Genomic DNA, 22,759 nt, shown 5'->3' on the forward strand with positions numbered 1-22,759 from the left:
ACACAGTATTAGAAGTGAATACCAACTAGCTACATATAAAGTTGTTTTACTAGAATAGAAATTTACATCAAATCATTTTTGCTGAAAAAATGCTAAATTACCTTGGTTTTCCAGTTAGTTTTTAAATTTTTAATTAATTTTCAGTTAACCCAATAAATTAATTTCCAATTAAACATTTTTTTCTTATATAGACTCTTACACAGAATTTTCAAATGGAGAATCATACAAATGTTACACAAAGAATTTTTTGCTTTTGTTTTCAATGTAAAGAGCACTTGAATAACTAAATTCCCTGTTGTGATACACTTTTCTAAATGAGGAAAAGGGGACATTTGCATATTAGTCTGGCTGGTATATCTCTTGCCAAGGTTTAAAGATGTTTGAGACATTTATAATTACCTGACAGTAAGATACTATTCCGTTTTTCAATGTATAGCTAGTAAAGTAGATAATTCAACTTAAAGTTTATGCAACTCTAAACCTAAGTAATTCAGACTAAAATAAAAAAATGTTTCCTTACCTTTAGGTCTTTCCAACTGTCCAGGAGCTTGGTGGCCAAATCACTTATATCTACTGTTTTATCTGTCTGTTCCTGGCTCCTCTCACTCTCCACATCTGATACACCCTCCTCTTCATCTTGGGATGGTGTTTCCTCAGCAATATGTTCTTCTAGCTTTGTGCCATTGCTCGCTTTAGGCTCTATTTCAATGTCAGCCTCTGGTTCAGATGTGGGTAGCTTACTGGCCTCCACAGCAATTTCACTATCAACTTTAGATTCAGGCAGCTGTTGTGTGAGTAGCTGTTGTGACTGTAACTCTTCCTCTTCTTCTACAGGGATGTTTTCTAAGTGGTCAAGGTCCTCTTTGCCATCTTTGCCTTCTAGCTCACTGATAGCATCAGAGATTGCACTGTCCATGCTATTTTCATTTATAATTTTAAGTCTGCGAAACATGAGCTTCTTGGGGGTGTCTGTGTCACCTTCAGTGCTCAGCTTGGTGGAAGGATCAGGCGTGTTGAGTGGTGTGTGAGCCCGTGACGTATTCTCACTAGAATACCCATCTCCTTCACTCAATGGAGGAACAGCAGTCTTGGTCTGAGACCAACGTTGAATAATTGGAAGTACTTTGCTTTCCTCCAACATATTTTTAGTAGGAATAGGTAAGTGTTCCAAAGTCTTTATAATCTGATTAAATACAACAACAACAACAAAAAAAATCACAGATGACTCTTCAAACCTCTGGATGGGGGTCAGATAATTTCTGCAGGAGCAGTGGGGGTTTCTGTTACTGTCTTATTACATTAAGACATAAGTTTCTATAACCACAAAAGGATTTAAATGTCATATTATTTTTCTACAGAAGGGAAGGAAAAATTTTAATAAGACTCAACAGCAAGAATAAAATACGCAGTAGGTTACTGCTCACGACATCATATAGGTAGGACTGATTAATATTAATATTCCCTACCAGTTCTCAAACCTGAGTAGATTTTTTAAAATACATATATTAGACCTTACCTAGGGGATCTTTTTCTAATAAGTTTCCCAAGTGACTGTTATAGGCATGGGAACTATGCAACAACATACATTTAAATGATGTCTCACATACACACACAAAAAAATGCATATATTTACTTACCTCTTTGTACCCTTTGATAGATATCTGTCTAGCAAAGACTCTTTCTTTATTCAGAAATAATCAACCCTCCCACTCTAAAATCCAAGAATTTCTTCCAAAGCACACCCCACAAACCCCAAAGTTTTCCCAACTTCTGCTTATTGCCAAATCTCCTAGGAGAAGAATGAAGGCAAGACAATCACTAACTTGCCCACTCCCGTGTTTTGTTCTGTTTTTGTTTTTCAAGAGTATTATTAAACAACTTTGGGATTATATTAGAAATTATGATTAAAAGGAACTATATTTAGCCCTGACTGGTGTGGCTCAGTTGGTTTGAGAGTTGTCCTATAAACTGAAAGGTCGTGGGTTCAATTCCTGGTCAGGACACATGCCTAGGTTGTGGGTTTGGTTCCAGCCAGGGTGCACATGAGAGGCAACCAATCAATGTTTTTCTCTTATATCAGCGTTTCTCTCCTCCCTTCCAACCTTCCCCCTTCTTTAAGATCAGTGGGCATGTCCTCAAGTGAGGGAGGGAGGGAGGGAGGAAGGAAGGAAGAAAGGAAGGAAGGGAGGAAGGAAGAACTACATTTAAACCAAGTTAGGAAACACTGTTTACTTCATGGGAAGTTATAAATCACAACTCCACTAAAAATGCTGCTACTGAACATTTACTTAGATCTTTTAAAACACTTATTTATTCCTAAAAATGTTCCTGCTCTTATCATTCACAATTCAGCTCCTCACAACTTTTTTAGAACCCCAGAATTTAAGTTCCATGTGGAAAACTATGGTTTTTAGCAACATAATGGATCTTTTACTTAAGTATGATATTATATCTTGTTCTCTTAGTTCCCAGCTATGTAGTACCAACCTTAAAAAAATACTATCAGAAAAACCACAGGGCAAAGTCACTACTAGCAAGGTGTATGTAAAGGTTATAGTGGGGATGACACTGGGTATTAAAAATAATACCAGCAGCAAATATAATGTTAAATCCATTATTTCTGATATTATCACAGATCACCAAGCTACACAATCAGTATAGTGGTTTTAAGAAACAAGCAAGTTGGCCCTGGCTGGGTGGCTCAGTTGGTTGGAGCGTCATCCCGGTACACCAAAAGTTTGTGGGTTCAATTCCTGGTCGGGGCACACACCTAGGCTGCAGGTTCAATCCCTGGTTGGGGCACATACAGAGGCAACCAATCAATTTTTCCTCCTTTCTGTCCTTTCCTCTCTCTCTAAAACCAATAAACATATATATCCTTTTTTTGGAGGGTTACAAAAAAGAAAGGAAGAAACAAGCAAGATGAATGTGAACTTACCTCTTCCTGAAGCTTCTGGTTACTTTCCCGGCCTTCACCTAGCTCTGCCATCCAGATCCACAGCAAAGACAGCCCATGGCGTTCCAGAAAGGATTTCAGGCAAGATTGTGAGTGTGTATTCTTTCATGGTGGAAGGGAAGTAGGACACAGGGTATTTTGTGGGGGTCGGGGGTGGAGAGAAGAATGCCAGATAAAGCATTAAAGAGGAACGAACCATGGAGAGAACTAAAGAGTTAGTGTATATTAAAAAAAACCCTAGAAACTATTTTAACTATAATTATAACTAATAAATGCTTTAAAGTAAGGTATTATAATCTTTTTTGATACCCACAAGTATCTTTTCTACTTCATTAAAGTAGAAAATTATATAAATATTAATGTCATTTACAATGAAATTCAATCCTAAAGGACTAAGAAAAAATTACATTCACCATTTTTACTGAAAAAGCTGAAACTAAAAATTAGTCTTTAAATAACTTTCTTTTCTTTCAGATGCTTATTCAAAAGGCTTTTTTTCTCTTAGATTTTTAAAAAATCATCCATTTTTTATTATCCACCTTCTTGCCGCATATCTAATAAACTGGAGTAAATGAGATTACTGTTACAATTTCTTGCTTTGAGATCCTGTGGTAAAAACGGCTTTCTTCTGCTAATAATCAAGGGGAAAAAATTGGGAAGTATCATGAACTGTTGCACAAAAAAAATCCCACCATGATCTCTGACTACAGAGAGAAAGCAAGTAAGATCTACCAGTAAACTAAATGATAGTGAACTCTTAAGCCATTTTTAAGAGTACGAGCTTTCGCAGTCATGGAGAATTTACATATCTATTTTTAAAATAAGAGTAATTCTTCTCATCAAAATTATTCCTTCTCCACTCATTCATTCTGAATTGTAGTTTAAATGTCCCACCTCAAATTCAGAAATAAAAAATAAAATAATATCAGAGTGTTCACCTGTATGAGCTTGAGACAGGTAAGCTTCTGTTCCAAAGTTTCAATTCTAACCATTAGCCGGGATAAGCTGAGCACCTGATTTTTATCGGAGAGACCCTCACCATTCTCCATCAGAGCTTCTAGCTCTCCATCCACCTACCACAGCAAAGAAAAATATCTGGTTATAAAACAACAATAACAAAAGCCTTACAATATTCTAAGAATCAACCCCAAAATTTGCTCAACCTCACCAGTAATAAGGAAAATGCAGTTAAGACCATAATGAGAAAGCACTTGTTATATGCCAAGTATAACTCTAAGGTGCTGAAGACATTGCAATAAACCAAAACAAAAATATCTGCCCTTGTAAGAAAAAAAAAATCGAGCATTAGCTTGAAAAATAAAATATTTGTATCCCTAATACCTAGCAACTGCAATCCTAAGAATAAGCCCTTCAGAGAATCATAAGAATGCTCATTGAACAACCATTCATAATAGGAAAAAACTGACAACCACTAACATGTCTGTGGCCAGGAGGGATAAACTGGCATGTTCACACAATGAAATATTATACCACAGTGAAAGGAATCAAGTGCAGCCAAATGCAACAACATTCATCAATCTTACAATGTTATGTGAAAAAAGCAAATTCCAGAAGATTACATATTGTATGAATCTGTTTTTATGTACCTCAAAACCAATTTTTTTATAGCTACGTATCTGAAAAATCTGTTTTAAAAAGGTAAGAAAGTTAAGACACAAAATTCAAAGACAGTGGTATCCTCTAGGGGCTAAGCAGAGAGAAGGAAATAGAGGTGCTCACAATGGTTTACATTATAATTATGCTTTCTACCTTACATATATTCTTTGGATGTTTCAGATATTATATTTCAATAATGGGGGGAAAAAACCAACCTATCAAAGGCTGTTTTTCAGCTGTGCTGTAACAGTAATAAAGATGTCACAGAACTTACAATTGCAAAGATAAAATTAATTCATATAAAAACGAACAATGAAGCATTACTGTAAATGTTAATGTTAAAAACCAAAGAGGCCCAGGAAGGAAGGGAGTGGCTAGAATGACAGTCACCAGAAACGAATTTATAGAGATAGAAATAGAAATAGTATGATAAAGAGGAAGGAAAGGGTGAAGAAGGTAGAGGGAAAAGCTTAAGCAAAGGAAAATGAGAATTTATGATAGTGCACAGCTCAGGCTGGCTGGACTGGATTACGGTATGGTAAGAAACCGAAATTTTGTCACCAAAAGGAAGGCTGGTGTTAGATTAGAAGATCTCAGTTGTAATATAACAGAATCTGGATTTTGACACAACTAAGCAAGAGAGCTCTATTATTGAATCCAAACAGGGAAGTAATATGATCAAATCAAAATGGATTTTGAGAATAGTGTGGCAGTAACAATGAAGTCTACATAAGACAGAGACTGAAGGAGAAGAGATATAAAGACAGCATTAAATCAGCTTGGCATGAAATAAGTCTAGAAAGGCTGATAAAAAATTGGAGAAAAGCAAATACAAAACAAAAGAGTCTTAAGAAAATTTTGTTACTTAACTGGCTATCATCCCAATTAATATAACTGAAGACAAGGCACTAAACATTTCATATAACATCTCAAAACTCACATTATGGTAAAGAACGAATATAAATCAGAAAATATAAAATGCTGCCTACCAGAACTTGAAGATATGTAAACTCATTTTTTTTCCTTCTAAAATGCACATTTAAGGCTCATTCTTTTTCATTTCCAATATAGCTTCTTAAATTTTGAACAGATTAAAGACATGAACAGAAAAGCCAGTTTATAGTTAAATTTTAATCCAAGACAGACAATTTCCTCAAAGATGTTTTTTTCCTTGCATATCCTAAATGTAAAACTTCCTGTATCCCAAATTCTAGATGACTAATACAGGAAAGACCAAGGACTTTAAATTTACTTTTCCCACCAAAAGCAATAGCCAGAATCCTTCTTTAGACAGTTTTGAGATGCAAATATTTCACTGGGTTAAGGGTTCAGAGCCAAGTTATCATCATTTGTAATTAGGCATGTAATGGATTCTGTAACTCTGAAAACTTAGGAGACAAAACTGAGTTGTTACTTTCATTCATTCATTCATTCAATAAACATATATGGAATAGATATTACTATAATTAAGGCACTCCTGGAATATTATAAAGTAGTAATCTTATCTTTTTCCTAAAGATAAGGAAATAAACAGTAAAAATGCAGAAACTGAAGTGTAAGTAAAATTTTGCAAACCAAATACAGAGGCAAACAACTTTTGAGCATTCCCACTACAATGAGAAGCTTAATGGCTGTATTGACATATGTAAAAGTAAGCATGGCAATCTCAATGGTGATATGATACAGCTTCCATAATTTTGGATAAAGGTGACAATCAATTGTGGAATTAATAACTTTTAGGATACATGGTGGGGGGCAAGGGACGACTGAGTTTAACTGCTTTCATTAATTTACATTTACTAAAAGTATTATTCTTTTTTTTTTTAGTCTTTGAACTTTATTATTTTCTTTATTGTGTTTTTCCCCATTACCACAGTACCCTGCTACCCTCCCTCCTCAGAGCAATCACCACACTGTTGTTCATGCCCATGTGTCCTTTTTGCTCCATCCCTGCACCCCCCCCATCCTCTCCCCGCCAGAGCTGTCATCCTGCTGTCCATCCTGCTCCCCATGTTCCTTGTTAGTTCAGTTTGTTCATTAGATTCCACATATTATTTTCATTTATGGGTCACCACCTTCCAAAAAGGGTTTGAGTTAAATAACTAAGAGTTAACATACAAGTATAAGAAGAATTAGGATGTATTTTATAAATTATTGACAACTGGAAGTTTATATGTACATTTATGCACAATTCTATAGCACTTAAAAATTTATTAAGTAATCAGTCCAGAAAATTATTTACTCTCAAAACTCAATAATAAGAAACAAACAACTTGATTTAAAAATGGGCCAAGGATCTTAATAGACATCTCACCAAAGAAAATATACAGATGGCAAATAAGTATATGAAAAGATGTTATTAAAAAAAGGAAATAAAAATCATCTTTTTAATACTTAAATTTTTTTTAACTATGAACTATCTTTAATGGGTATAAGCCCCATTTTTAAGACCTTCAGATAAAACATAGCATACAGCCCTGGCTGGTGTGGTTCAGTGGATTGAGCACTGGCCTGCAAACCAAGGGGAAGCCAGTTCAATTCCCAGGAGGGGCATATGCCTGGGTTGAGGGCCAAGGCCCCAGTATGGGGCATGTGAGAGGCAACCACACACTGATGTTTCCCTCCCTCTCTTTGTCCTTCCCTTCCCCTCTTTCTAAAAATAAATAAACAATAAATCTTTTTTAAAAATAAAAAAAAGCAAGGAATAAAAAATATTTGCCAACCAAGGGTTAATATGGGGGATGATAAAGACTAGTGTCATTAACATATTCTTATTGATAGTTAAAATATGCAAAACTGTATTTTAAACTGCTGATATATTGTCATCTCCACAACCAAACCAAAAGAAGTCCTAAGACTCACTCTTGAGAATTCAAGAGGTGCTACTTCTGTGATTCTACTCAACTATACCTAATCAGAACTCAGAACCCAGACATGCAGCCCTGGCTGGGTATGGGTCAGTGGATTGAGTGCCGGCCTGCGAACCAAAGGGTCTAGGGCACATGCCTGGGTTGCAGGCCAGGTCTCCAGCAGCAGGTGTGCAAGAGATAACTGCTCAATTTATCTCTCACTCATCAATGTTTCTCTCCCTTTCTCTTTCCATTCCCCTCTCTCCAAAGATAAATAAAAGCTTTAAAAAAAAATTTTAAAAAAAGAGGAACCCAGACATGCAGAAGGACACTATCCAAGTACAACTAAACTAGAGCTATACTCTTCATTAGAGTCAAGGACAAATGACCCTTCTAGGAACCTAGATTTATACCAGGTCATTCCTCTACATAGGCAAAGTTTCATCCGAAATATGCTTATTCCAAAATAACTTCACATCTAGAACCCATGGACTTCAGCCCATCAAATGACTGGATTCATGTTACACCTAATTCAGTCTATAATACCAAAGCCTACACTGATATTGACACACTATTACCAAAATTAAAAAAAAAAAAAAGCAAACAAAATACAAGAACACCTACACTTTGGTTCCTTGGGGTTGTTCTTTAATCTCATCAGGAAAGTAGAAAGCCATCAGATATTGGTATGATGGAGGTATAAACATCGCCCAGGAAACCACCATATTATAAAGATACTTCCTATTGGTAATGTAGTTTTTAAAAGTGTGTTTATTATGTAAGTTTTGAAAACAGGAAATAGCCAAAGGGAAGATTTTAGCTTAGATCAATATGTTTAATGACTATTTTGTAGTTGTTCTGGTAAACTACCAATTGCATGAAATAGGAGTTAAAAATAAATGCAGCCTAATGGAGTTTAAAGAAAACTTTCCTAAAATAGTCAAATCAAAAAGGTTAATAGGCTATGATCCAGTGACCACTTCCACGGACACACCCTTGAAGAAACATGCACAGAAGAGACATGTACAAAGGTATTAACTTTTGACGTTAAGATCAAAGAGCTGGAAACACAAGTGTCCGTTAGTAGGAATATATGTAAGTAAATTGTTGTATGATGAAAACCTTTACAGCAGTTAAAAATGTTTATTCACTTATACATGTATATAAATATAGATCAAATTTTAAAATAAGAGTTAAAAACAAATTGCAGATATTTACATACATATTAAACCATTTCTAAAACTCCACATAAAACAACTCAATATATTCTAAAGTGCAGAAAAATTGGCTGTTATAACCAAATCTGTCTGAGTTGGGAGGGGAGGGGATTGCTCTCTACAGTATGACTGCGGTGCAACAGTGTAAGGAGCAAAGACAAGAACTAGATGGGCTCGCTTCCATCCCTCATGTATTGGGTGACCTTGCAACCTCTCTGAGCCTTTGTATTCTCGAACGTAAAAGAGGGAAAGTCCTTGTACCTAATTTAAGGAAGGGCTCATTGTGAGAATTAAATGAGTAAAGATGTCAAGTGCTTAGAAGAGTGCTTGACACACAGTTATACTATACAAGGTCTCTACAAAGAGAGCAGAAGCGCACACAATACTCGAAAGAGCTTTTTTCATATTGGGTGGTAGAAACATGGGTGTTTGTTATAAACTCTCCTTTTTCACATTTTTTAAATGGCCCATTTCGATACTTTTTGATATTTGTGTCTTGTTATAGAATTCAGGTTCTACATAATTAATTCTCTAATTAATTTGGGTTTAATGACATCATCTTTCAACCATTATCTGCTCCCACCATGATGTCTTCTATCTCATTTAAACAGTAAGATCAATGTTATTTATAATTCTTAAATTATTTTTTCCTAAAAAAGTCCAGGAATGAGCTAACTACAAAAGATCTCAGTGGGACAGCTCCTTCTCCTAGCCCTCCACTAAGATTTACAGGTCTGGGGATGGTCTCAGAAATGTGCATTTTCATTATGGACCTTGCCAGGTAGTTATATAAGGCTAAGAAACAGTGCTCTGAAAAAGGAATTTTCATAAAAAGGGAGGAGAAATATACAAAACACACATACACAAAGTCCTTGTCCCAGTTAAGAGTCCTTTTAGTAACAAGATGTGTCCCACCTCCAGTAGTGACTCAGGTAAGCTGGAGTAGAAAGAGGCTTCAACTACTGTTCTCATGTATTAAATGAAAAGATCATCTAAGACTATTCCTTTCTCACTCTGGGGTTGCCTGTTACCTCTCAAAATTCACTTTACACTCTAAATAGGCTTTTCAGAGATTCTAAGAACACTTGCAAACTTTAGAGTTCCAAACAAAAGACAGACCAATATTAAAAGGTAAAGAATACAGATCAACCTTAGGTGAGCTAACAGAAAACATTTTATTGTACTTAGAATTAGGAGTTTTATAGGCTCTGAAAAACTATTAGCCCATGTGTTTTCAAGATGACTTCAGCCCTGGCTGGTGTGGCTTAGTGGATTAAGCACCAGACTGGGAACTGAAGGGTTGCCAGTTCAATTCCCAGTCAGGGCACATGCCTGGGTTTCAGGCCAGATCCCTGGTGGGGGGTGCATGAAAGGCAACAACACACTGATGTTTCTCTTCCTCTCTCTCTTCCCTTCTGTCTAAAAATAAATAAAATCTTAAAAAAAAAAAAAGATGATTTCATTAGTTCTCAAACGTATCCAATTCTAATCTCTATGAACCTGAAATAAAAATAGCAACCATCCACCCTTCTTTTCAACGATTACCTCACTTGATCCTGAATTTCTCTGGTTGTAGTTTTGACCTTTCAAACATCAGTCAGAAAAGCTCCCTCCCCTTCTTAAAATGCACATGGTGAAATTTTAAAGAAAAATGGAACACTTACTGAATCCTTCTTACGAGATCGTTCCTTCTTCATTTTCCCACCTGCTGCTCTGATGCTGACTCTATTCTCTCCTCCCAGGTAACCTCGGCAATTAGCTGACCCACAGAAACATTTCTGAGCTTCTTTTCTGTTCAAGGAGCATAGGAAAGACGTCAGTATGTGAAAGCAAACCATATAAAAATGTTGACAATGTAATAATTACAAGAGAGAAGTCAATCCAACCTAAACAAAAAAAAAAAACTATTTTGAGACTTCAAAAAACCTTACACTATCTAATGCAAATACCTGAAAATTGCTCTTAAAAATATTCATTCTTTTTCCAACCTTTCTTTATCAGCCAGACAAAACTAGCCAAGAAGTTAATGAGTAATTTCTTTATTTTATAGAAGTACCTACTAATATATGAAAATAAGAGCTCATATACATATTTGGACTAAGTACAAAATTGCTTAAGTAGTTCAACATCTATTGCTTACATGTAAATATTTAACTGGTACACAGAACAATCAAATGTGTTATTATAAACAGATATACACAGATATAAAATGCATTATTAGTACAGGATACTTAAAAGGAAATATATGATTATGAAAAAAGTTATCATCACATATGGATGAAACACTAATAATAAATACAGTATAAATAAATATAACTACAGAGTCAAGGGAAAATGGCAGAAAGCACATAGGCCTAAGTGTATAGGCCTGGGGACAAACCACATCTGCCACCGGTTTACTGTGTGACCTGAGAGTGCTACCTGAGGAAAACTATTCCAAAGCAAACTGAGAGATTTAGTATGACAGCAGCAATCAGAGGCACAAAAATAAATTATTCAAAAAATAGAGCAGGAAATCACAAATAGCACTTGACTTCCAGTCTTCCTTCCTTCAAAGAGGACAGTACAAACACAAGAGAAAAATTATAGAAGCCTACACAGAGCCTGGTCTGCACTCATCCCTGATACTCAACATCTGCCCAGACTCACTAGTTCATGAGGTAATGCTGAATGTGATACCGTTGTACTTCATTTATTAGCTGAAATAACCTGTATACAGAAGAGCTTCCTCTCATTAACTTCTGGTTAAATCTTAAGTAAAATTCACTTGGAGAAAGCAGGATACATGCTTCATTTTTTTTCCTTTTTGAATTTATAAGTAAGTTTTTTAAATCATGAATTGGTTCTCATGAATTATGATGAATGCAATTTTATTTTTAAAATGCCATTAAAACTCAAGGACTTTATGTAATGTGTTTCAAACTGCTTCAGTTATTATCCTTACTGACACTCAAGTGTTAATAGGAACTCTCCCACTTTTGCTAAGTGAGAGCCCATTCAAGCTAGCTCCTGAGTCCTTTTCACACGACCCTCTTAATATTTTATAACTGGTTCTCTGGTATGACAAGATAACCCAGGATCACCCTCTGCAATTCCTCTCTCAAACTTGAAACCAGGTATCACCCCAAGGAACCCTGTTCCTCTTTAGTGGGATTTTATAAAACCACAGTATATTTTAATAGATGCTACGTATATTCATTGCTACAGCATTACTTATTGATTTTGGTAAACAAAACTAGGAAACAAATTATTTTTCAAAGTACAATATGATATAGATGAGAAAAGATTAATAGTGAGTTGATAACTGACAGATGAATAGAGATTTATTGTGCTATTCTCTTAACACACACAGTTGACATTTCTATAATTGAAAAATGTTTAAAATATTGGAAACAAAATCATATAAATACGACAGTATGAAGTTCTGAGGAAAATTATGTAGTTCACATACAATATCCTTTAATGGTCAAAAGTGCCATACAGTAGAAAAAACACATAAACTGAAACAGCACACTACAGATAAGAGCTAGTAGTATATACGTCTTAGTAATTCACATCAAAGTTTTATGTCTCTGTATCTGAACAGTCTATTTCTCCATCAGAAGCAGCAGAACAGAACAGAAACAATACTCACCCATATCTTTGGAACTGATAGTCAAATGTTAACTCTGAGCCTGAAGGAACCAGTTTGGTGGTAAAAAACCCAACCCTTAGCTGTCCATTCACAGTCCACTGAGATGTTTTTAAAAGAAAAGAAATTAGTAACTGATTAATCCATGTGTTTTTTAAATATCATCATTATCAACCTTAATTATGCATGTGACTCTTTAGAAAGTAAAGCTTTTCCACATAGGTAACCAGGGAACTTTTTCCTTTAAATAAATGTATTTAAGTGGTACTTTTATTTCATAAACTACCAGATTAAATATCATCTATAATTTGTCTCTAACAAAAGTAACTGCTACTTTAACTAATTTAATACACATTTCCACAGAGTAAAGATTAACTTATACTAAAAATAGGAAATACTTGGTATCACTGAATATCACAGGCAAATTTATATTACCTTATACCATGTCTAAATAACTCTGTTCTTAGATAAGATGGGGTATGGAAGCAGGGAAAATAATGCCGGAAGTTGAATTTCATGATGCAGTGGTCATACGGCTCAGTGTAGGTGAATGGAAAGGGAACATCAGAACACATGTATAAGAAGCTCGACAACTGAAGTGGGAGTAAATACACAGGAGTTAGACCTTGGAGATCCAGAACATCTGAGGTGTAAGTCGACTGTAGAGCTCCTACCAGACCATTTGAACATGTTACTGATGAAAAAACCCAGACTTAAAAAGATGAAGGGACACAGCACAGGTGGAGTCTCACAGCTAGACATGTGGCCACCAGCTACAGGCAAAACTAGAACCAGAACTTAGGTTAAGTAATTTCAGACTGGTTTGTCCAATTCATTACATGACTCAGCTCTGAGAAAGAATCAGATCGAAGATCTATTAGCATGTAAATCAAGGTAAAAAATAGCCAGGATTCAAAAGCACTATTTTGATATGAGAAGGGATCACTGATATGTACTTTTGTAGGGAGTAGGTCCAGTTTTCTTAACCTGAAAAAGAACCAAAGTTCTAATGTATATATTTTTCTAAAATATAAGCTCAAAACACAAATGAGAGGTACTCAAAATGACAAATCCATTGATGAATGGACTTTATCAAGGGTCAACAATGTGCCAGGCACATCACGTAAAGAAAAGCAAGACCCAAAGCCGGGCCTTGTTGAGGAGGAGCTGTGTACCCACATGCACATCACATATAATCCCTCTTATCTGTGGCCATTTGGCCCCTTATTACGTTATTAAAATAGTCAAATTTGGAACCTGGATAGGAGCTGATAAAAATGTGCGTGCCACACACACACTGGACTTCAAAATCAAAATTTAGTTTTGTATTTGGCACCTCTGAAATAATATCTAAAATTTATGGGCAAAGAGAGGCAACAGTTAAATGCAACAGAAGTTTCCTGGCCTGGATCCTAGACCAAAATAATGAAATGGCACCCTGACTAGTGTGGCTCAATGGAGTGAGCGTTGGCCTGTGAATGGAAAGGTCGCCAGTTCCATTCCTTGTTAGGGGACATGCTTGGGTTGTGGGCCAAGTCCCCAGCTGGGGGCATGCGAGAAGCAATCAACTGATGTTTCTCCTGCACATCAATGTTTCTCCCTCTTTCCCCCTCCCTCCCTCTCTCTCTGAAAATAAATCTTCTTTAAAAATTATTTTTAAAAATGAGATGACAGTTAATAGTATATCCTGGATTGAGTAATTACATTATGGCTATGTATGATATGTACACTTGGGGAATCTAAGTGAAGGATAGTATGAGAATCTGTACTATTTCAGCCCTATTTATTATTTCATAATCTAAACTTACTTGAAAATAAAATTTTTAACAATAAAGTAGAGAAGAAAAAAAGGACTTAAAAATAAAAGCCACAGGGCCCTGGCCGGGTGGCTCAGTTGGTTGGAGCATCAACCCGTACACTAACAAAAGTTGCAGGTTCAATTTCCCGGTCAGGGCACATACCTAGGTTGTGGGTTTGATCCCTAGTTGGGACGCGAACAGGAGGCAACCGACTGATGTTTCTCTCTCACATCTATGTTTCTCTCTCTCTCTAAAATCAATAAACATATCCATGGGTGAGGATTAAGAAAATAATAATAATAATAATAATAATAGTAAGTTTTAAAAAATAATTTAAAAAGCCATGGGTACCAGATATAGAATCTAAAATGGTCAGAACATCAATCTTAAACAAATACCCCAAACTCTAAATCTACCTCAACTTACTTTTTGAGTCTCACAGTTCGGTTCACAGCTGTGATTCATGAAACGAGAGCAATTTCCCTTCTGAGTGGCATCTATTATCTAGGGAAAAGGATAATTTAAGAGTTAAAAATGATATCTTAAAATATACTTGCACTTTGCAAAGGAAAGGCATTCGGCAAATTTAAAATCCCAATCCCAACCCTAACCTGCTTTCCTCTAGGAGAATGCTCTCATACTACATTACACATCAAAGTGATGACTGCTTCCTCCAGAAAATCTGCTAACTATAAACATTTTACCTACAGGCAAAATTATCTCCATGTCTATCACCTTCTAGCTATTTCTTACACCCTACTATATTCCAATCTCACTTTATGTGTGCATAACTTCATTTTAAAGTGCATGCTATATCACAGTGCGGTAGCTCTCAAACCTGTGTATCTGAATCCCCTGGACCGCTTTTTACAACTAACGCTGGGCCTACCTCCAGAGTTATAATTCAGCAGATCCTGGGGTCCATCCCTAGGATTTGTATTTCCAGGCTAATGTAGAGACAAATATGAGAATCTAGCTAAGTTCTATTAAGCCAGATATCAAAGAGATTTATAAAAATGTAAAACAATGACACTCCTCACTAAAAAATTTTTTAAAATAATTTTCATAACTATTTGTGTCCACATATAATGGGCTTACCACTTTGAAATGGTTTAATAATTATTTTTCAATTTCTCAGCTTTAATTTTTAATATGCAATATATTGACAAATATAACCCACATAAACAAAAGCTCTTGGGGAGGGTCATCAATAATTTTTAAGATTTATAACATGAAGCATGTATGTCTATATTTATATATATGTAAAGCACCTCCCCAGCCCATCTTTTTTCGAAACAGAAACAAATTATATACACTGTTCTGCCCTCATTTATTGTCATTTATTCTAGAGATCAGTCCAGATCAATGAATCTTTCAATTCAACAGCTTCCAGATCTGTTTCAAAGCAAACACATTCATGCTGCTCACCTCATCATTCTTCAGGGCCATGAAATAGTAGTGGATGTTTTTATTGCGTGCATACTCCTTTACTCGGGCTTTAAACTCTTTATGATCAAGTACTTCTCCACAATATTCCAGGACAAAGGTGTTTCTGACAAAACAAAAAGGAAACAATAACACTTCCTGCGTAGGAGCACTTTCCTATATGGAGAACACATATATCCAAGCAAAAGTAGTGAGTATAAAGAAATACTCCAGCCCTGGCTGTTGTGGCTCAGTGGACTGAGCGCCAGCCTGTGAACTGGGGGGTCGCCAGTTTGATTCTCAGTATAGGGCCTAGGTTGTGGGCCAGGTCCTCAGTAGGGGACAATGCAAGAGGCAACCACACACTGATGTTTCTCTCCCTCTTTCTCCCTTTTCCTCTCTCTAAAAATAAATAAATAAAATATTTTTAAAAAATATTCCAAAGTGGATAAAATTGGTATTACACAAGACATAAGGAAACAGATGTAAAGTATCTAGCATGTAATCAAAGTTAATTTTCTCCTTCCTAAGTTCTAAGAATATTGATTCTAAGAAGATTTTATAATTTATACACCGTACCAAGATGCATACACTTTTTCTAACTATATATCAAAACAACCCTGCAAGTCTGGTTTACATTGTCATGAGAAAAGTGATTCAGAGCAGAGAAACAACTCTGAAGGAAAAAGGAGGCACTGAAGAATTAGAGGCTTTTTATGTTTTAGAAAAATAGGAGGCAACTTAAACAAATACAGCAGGCCTTCTACTGGCTTTACTCTCAAAGGTTTCCAATGATGTTAAAGGTCAAATATGCCACTTCTCTGACCGCATTCTGAGTTTCCTCTAGCATTTATCAATAATCATTATGAATCTCTCTCCTTGGTTTCTTTCAGTTACTTTCCACCCTTGATTGTTCTTTCCTTGGTTATTTACCTATTTTCTTCCTCTATTGAAGATATTAAATTCTCATTCTCTTCCCCTTCCCTTTATTCTATAAAAGCTCATTCCCACCAATGCATCTCTATGCTTTGATCCTAAATTCTACCCTGAAATGACCTGCCAGGAAGTGTCAGCTTATCTCATCAAAATAAAAATGCCCTGATTCGAACCAGACATTTTTAAAATGTAAATCATTTGCATTTGTTTACAACACACTGATATAATAAATGCACTTATTAAGGAAGGAATTAACTAGCCAATTGAAAAAAATTGAACCCTCTTAGCTTAGAAAATAAAGCAGTTAAAAACAATGAGAGAAAAAAAAAGTAAACCCTCCAATAGAATTATAATGTATATACATGCATTTGTGCAGCAGTCCATCACAAACAAATTTAGGTCTCAATAATCAAAATATTACAGATAATGCTGAAAAATTGCTATTTACATAAATACTTGAATTTTTCTTTCTAACCTCAGAAGCTTATTGTTTGGTAAGAAATGTACTAGAATGGTCACAAAATTTGGGCTCCTATAATGTTGGACTCTCCACTTCTTGGATTAGTCCCCTCTCTTGAGAAAAAGAAAAAAATGACACATCACAGGCTGCCATGTAGATTAAATGTGATCGTGACTAACTACAAAACACATACAGAATTTGGTACCTCATAAGTAAAAAATATGTCCATTTCCTCCCCTAGTTCTCATTTAAAGTTCACTGAAGCCCTAACCAGTGAGGCTCAGTGGGTTGGGCGTCATCCCGTAAGTGAAAGGTCCTAAATTCAATTCCTGGTCAGGGCACATGCCTGGGTTGCAGGTTGGCTCCCCAGTGGGGACATGTATGAAAGGCAACCTATCGAAGTTTCTCTCTTATACTGATGTTTCTTCCCTCTCCTTCTACCTCCCTTCCTTACTCAGAAGGAAGGAAAGAGGAAGGAAGGAAGGAAGGAATAAATAGAGAAAGCCATGCAAATAAAGTTCATTGCATAAGGTCACAAAGCTAGATGTATAGCCCAGGATTCAAACTTCACCTGAATGACTGCTTGCCCCTTGTATCATAAAGACACTCTTTGCAATTACACCAAATATTCAATTCTCATGATACTGCTTTCAAATCACCTCTACAACCTGACCAAGCATTAAATCTAAGCAGACTTCATGATATCAGGAATTCTGAAGGACATGTCACTACCCATGGATATAACAGCTTGGGCTTGATGATGCAGCTGAGAGATGAGTCTCAAAGTCCTCCGTAACTCAGGAAATATAAGAAGAGTCACTAGGCCCCTTAGCTGCCTAACGTAGAAAAAACTAAATGAAGCCAATGAGAAAGCCTATCATGCAGTCCTTAAAACTGGCTAGAAAAGCTATGTCTCAATCAAAAACAACAACCAAAAGAAAAAAAAGAGTAACACCAAACTGCCTGACACAGAGAAAGACTAAAGTCCCTGACAGTGGAGGCAATAACTCTTATGATTCTTAGTTTGTCTCTGTCTTAGTCTGATATTGCTCCTGGTGTAATGAGGTCTCTCTTCACTGAACTCTGTGAAAAGCAACAGTGCTGCAGTGTGGCAGGCAGAAGATGGAAATGGGCAGACAGTGTTGTTATCACTGAAAAGCTAGATGGCTCCAGCTCAGGAAGGTTTAGGGGTTAAAGGTAATGCCTGCAATTCCCCCTTAAAATTCATCAAAAAGATGGATAAAGAGATGAGCGCATGGAGAATATATAATAAAGCAAATATAGCAAAATGCCAACAATTTAGAACATATGTGGTGATCATGTAAGTGTGAAATGTTCAGCTCTTTAACTTTTCAATGTTTTCATAAAACATTATAGGAAAAAATGGCTTTTAAAAAAGTCCCATTTGGCCCTGACCAGTGTCTCAGTTGGTTGGGCATCATCCAGGAAAAGTGAAAGGTCCCCAGTTTCATAGTCAGGGCACATGCCTGGGTTGAAGGCCTGCTCCCCGGTTGGGGTAGGTGTAAGAGGCAACAGATCAATGTTTCTCTCACACATTAATATTTCTCTCTCTTCCTTCCCATCTCTTTAAAATATAAGTCAAATCTTTAAAAAAAAAAAAAAGACTCCTCTCAAATAGAAAAATCTGGCTGGCTTGCTGGCTTGGGTAGAATAAAAGTGTCCCTGAAAACCTGCAGCTAGACCAGAGTTAGTGATTTTAGAAATGCACTGGACTAAACTGGAAAGCTCTGAGTTCAATATCATTAACAGTGTTTAAAGGACATTTAGCCTATTATTTGCTTGAACTATGATAAAGGATCCAATGAATTGGCTATGGAATATAATGAGATGATTCTGTAGAAAAGAAAATATATGAGGTTCTGACTATCCACTTTTTATATAACATGTTTTTTTTTTTTTTTCCTGGTAGGTTCCTAAAAGAATGGACTGATACAAACATCATGTCCTATTTTCACAAGATAGGACATTCCTGTCAGAAAACTAAATTACCTGGTGGTGATGGCAGTGATCATGTAAGTGTGAAATATACACACTTATTAGTGGTGATTATTAGATTATCTGTGGGGATACCTTTGAATCCCCACAATAAACAGACTAAAAACCCTCAACCTATTCCAATTCCCATCTAAGCGTGGCCATACGCTTAGAGGATTTTGACAGATTAGCTGTGCCTGAGTCCCTAGAACTCAGCAAGTTTTTTATTGCATAGGTGACAAACCCAAGGCCTGCGGGCAGACTCTGGCCTTCCACCTTGTTTAATCCGGCCCAGCACTTTGTTTCTACCTGGTGGCTTAACTGTTAAGGAGTAGTTACATTGATACAGTCCTAAAATTACATTCGGCCCTTTGAAGGCAGCTATAAGAGGCTGATGTGGCCCCTGGTGAAAATGAGTCTGACTCCCTGGTTTTATTGTCTTACTTTATTCCTTTTATGTATTCAAAATGTTTTAAAATCATAAACACAGGTAACCTGTATATATTTAACTTTAAATAAGGCATAAAAATACTTTAATATGGGATATATGAGCAAATTGTATCTGAAAGAAATACTGAATATGGCAGAAAATAAGACGAACCTTCTATTGCATTACATACAAAAAGTTTACATGAGTTAGGTGGAAGGCAACACGTATTCATTCAGCAAATGTTCAGAGTGTCTATCAAGTATGCTTTAATTCTCTACCTCAATATCCTCAGATACTCTCTTCTACCCTGATTCCCAACTCAGTTTTATACACACTAACACATCCAGTCCCAACGGACTGGATGTGTTAGTGTGTATAAAGTTTCATTGGGGATCTTCAACGAACATTCAGTAATTGCTTGGAATTAACAGAAACGTAACTATTAGACAAAAATGGACCTGCCTAGTTCAATGTCACAAGTGACGAAATGTCTATATATATGTGTATATATTTTTTTTTCATAAAAGTAGATTTTTTTACATATTAGCTACCAAGTGGTCATTCTGTACAATAATCATTATTAAACTTCAGTATAACAGATAAATTATTTTCCTATAAAGTATCTAATCAACTTCAACAACACAAAAAGGAAGTGAAAGGTGATTAAAACATAACTTACGAAGGAAGGTCTTTGGCAGCTCTCAAGCCCCAGCCTTTCTTTTCTGTGAGTATGACTTCCACATCTGCATGCTGTTTTCTCTGAAATCGTCTATTGGAACAATAATCCCCATTTGGACACCGAGAAGAACTGAAATTAGAAATGGAGAAAATTAATTCTTCAAAGCAGCAAAAGAACCCAAATATGTTTGCTAGAGTATGTAGTATATCCGTATCTTTATGATGTAATCAGTGTATGTGTGGTACACCTCTAAGTGAGCCTTCCTCAATAATTCTTTCCACCACGAAGGGATTTCTCAGAACTGAGTGTCTACACTGTTACTTAATCAGAGGATGCCCACAATACAGTCTTGTCATCTAATCATTAACCACTCCCTGTGTGCCTAGAATACATTTCGAGGCTGCAAGGAAGGAAGTGTGCAGTACTCCTGACAACTCTGCAGGGCTAACTTATTTTCTACCGGTGCGCCTTCTCTTACATTCCACTCCAATCATCATTACTTTAATCTTTTGAATGCAGCTAATTGACCTACATTTAAGAGAAACCAAATCACCATTAAACATATCCTTGTTCAGAGTAAACACAATATGAAGTGGCAAGCCTTCCCCCCATGTATACTAGAATAAAAATAATAAAATCAAACATTCACTAAATTCTCAATATTCCAAAGCTGGCAGAAACAAAGATTTTAAATACTAAGGTTAAAATATTAATAGAGATTGCCCATCATCTCCAATACATTACTATTTATTGCCACACTAGTAGTAAATAACATTTTTACAGAAGTTCCAAGGATGAAGGACTCACTTTACAGTGAGGTAGTGAAGGAAAGCTGTCAGGAGGGAGCAGAATTAAAGCAACACCTCTAACGACACATAGGACACGGAGAGTAAGGAAAACAAGAGATACAACAGCAGTGCCTGCCTGTGTGCAGAAAGAGGAAACAGGGCCTACTTGAAGAAATGGAACTAAAACTGCTAAGGATAACTGAAAAGAAAGATGGGCTGCGGGAATATGGAAAAGCAGGTTGTTGCTTTACTATGAAGGGCTCTGAGTATCAGGGTCCATTTGAACCTAATCCTGAAAACTACTAAAAGTTTCAGTATGGGAATAACATGAAGAAAGAAATTCTGTACTTTTTATCTGTTTGGCAAGATTGGCAAGAAAAAAACCAGAAGACTGCAGAGACTAGGGCAACAATGTCAAATTAGGAGAACAGCACTAACTCTATGTCTCCTCTTCTTACACGTATACTATCACCTCTATTTTCAGTTTAGGTAAAGGAATACCAAAAATGCTTTCTCTTTTTTACTTTTTGAGGTAAATGTTTTATTTTTATGACACTATATGAACAAAAGCAAAAACTGAGCCCTGAAAGAAAACACTTCATTAACACTAAAAGTAAGGTACCTACACTATTAATCACCTTAATATCCTTTTCATGTTAAAAAAGTTATCACATTTTTAATGTAAAGATGTTCACCGTTTGTAAGAAAATTATAAAAGCAAATGTCTATCAGTAGGAGATTAATACTTAGGGGTTAGCTGTGAATAGAATAGGTAATGCAGGTAATGGAAAGATTTAGGTAGGCCTGCATGTCTAGCTCTGAATAGGTCTTCAAAACATATTTATTAAGCATGTGTGGAAGGGGAAGGGCAAGGGAGAACAAAGTTTCCAAAAATACATACAGTAAGATTTCATTTCAATTCATAAAGAGTAAATATGTACCTATATTGGCACAGACATAAAAATTATCTGGAGGGGTGGGGTGGAGGGATGGGGAGAAAAGGCACACAACTGTAGCTGAATAACAATAAAAATCAAAATTAAAAATAATTATCTGGAAAGGCTACAAATAGAGAGATTGAGATTTGGAAGAGGAAGACATTTTGTTTTATGAGTTTTTGAAATGTTAGGGTTCCATCTCATTTCACGGTAAAAGCTAAAAAAATACTACCACTTACCTCTCAGGACATGAACATTACAAGAAATAAAAGGAGAATGGGTAAAAATTAATATTACATTGTTAGCATTTTAGGGCTACTTTACAGAGCATTTACAACCTGTACTATAACCTAATGCACAATGCAAGGGAAAGACATTTTATTGCTTATAAACACTCAACAATAAGTAGAAGGAAAAAGGTTCAATTTTACTCTTCACTAATAATTCTTTTTAATATTTCAAGACATTCAATAGAGGCTGAACAAAAGCAGAGCATTCTCATTTACTTACCACTCAATCATGAGGAGACGGTTCAGACAATCTTCCCCACATGCTATTTCACCTTGAGCTCTTTCGTCTTTAGAAAGAGGCGCACACTCACACTGCATTCGCTTAATATCCCGATGGGATTTATTCTTCTTTCTATTGGGTAAAATTTTATATACACCGGTTAAATAAATCTCCTGGCAACAACATAATACATACAATCAAATAATTTGCTAAATCTCATTAGTTTCACATGCAAGGATTCTGGTTAAGTCATTCAAAAGGAAGAAAAAATCTAATCACTAGAATTTGTGAGACTAAGAACACTACAAATTGTGTTGCAAAAAAGATGAAAGAGGCAACCTTAGCCCTGGAAAATAGGAGAATAGGGTAGGTTCAAATCTATCATTTTGTACTCCTAGTCCTTATTTCCTAGTCCAGATCTACTAAGCCTAGAATTTTGAGCAATTTTAAGTATTAATACTCATATTTGGCTCAGGAGAAAAACAGGAAAACTTATGAGTATCCAGTAGTGGCATGGCTGATTAGTTAA

General features: G+C 35.9%; 1 protein-coding gene across 6 annotated transcripts in view; it reads right to left on the minus strand.

Annotated features, from left to right (window-relative positions):
* Nucleotides 1-22,759, minus strand: part of SETD2 (SET domain containing 2, histone lysine methyltransferase) — a 93,303-nt gene that overhangs the window by 36,787 nt on the left and 33,757 nt on the right. For all 6 annotated transcript variants that reach the window (XR_011651502.1, XR_008427462.2, XR_008427463.2 and 3 more), the window contains 9 exons: nt 22,231-22,362; nt 19,995-20,123; nt 15,498-15,621; nt 14,496-14,573; nt 12,274-12,371; nt 10,304-10,430; nt 3,895-4,029; nt 2,939-3,058; nt 521-1,183 (listed from right to left, as the gene is read on the minus strand). Coding sequence is in view for 3 of the 6 variants with exons in the window: in XM_024566076.4 (XP_024421844.2) it covers nt 521-1,183; nt 2,939-3,058; nt 3,895-4,029; nt 10,304-10,430; nt 12,274-12,371; nt 14,496-14,573; nt 15,498-15,621; nt 19,995-20,123; nt 22,231-22,362 (1,606 nt within the window). In the remaining 3 variants the exon portion in view is untranslated. The remainder of the gene's footprint in view (nt 1-520; nt 1,184-2,938; nt 3,059-3,894; nt 4,030-10,303; nt 10,431-12,273; nt 12,372-14,495; nt 14,574-15,497; nt 15,622-19,994; nt 20,124-22,230; nt 22,363-22,759) is intronic.

Source organism: Desmodus rotundus, chromosome 8, assembly GCF_022682495.2.
Source record: "Desmodus rotundus isolate HL8 chromosome 8, HLdesRot8A.1, whole genome shotgun sequence".
In the NCBI taxonomy this organism is placed as follows: domain Eukaryota; kingdom Metazoa; phylum Chordata; class Mammalia; order Chiroptera; family Phyllostomidae; genus Desmodus; species Desmodus rotundus.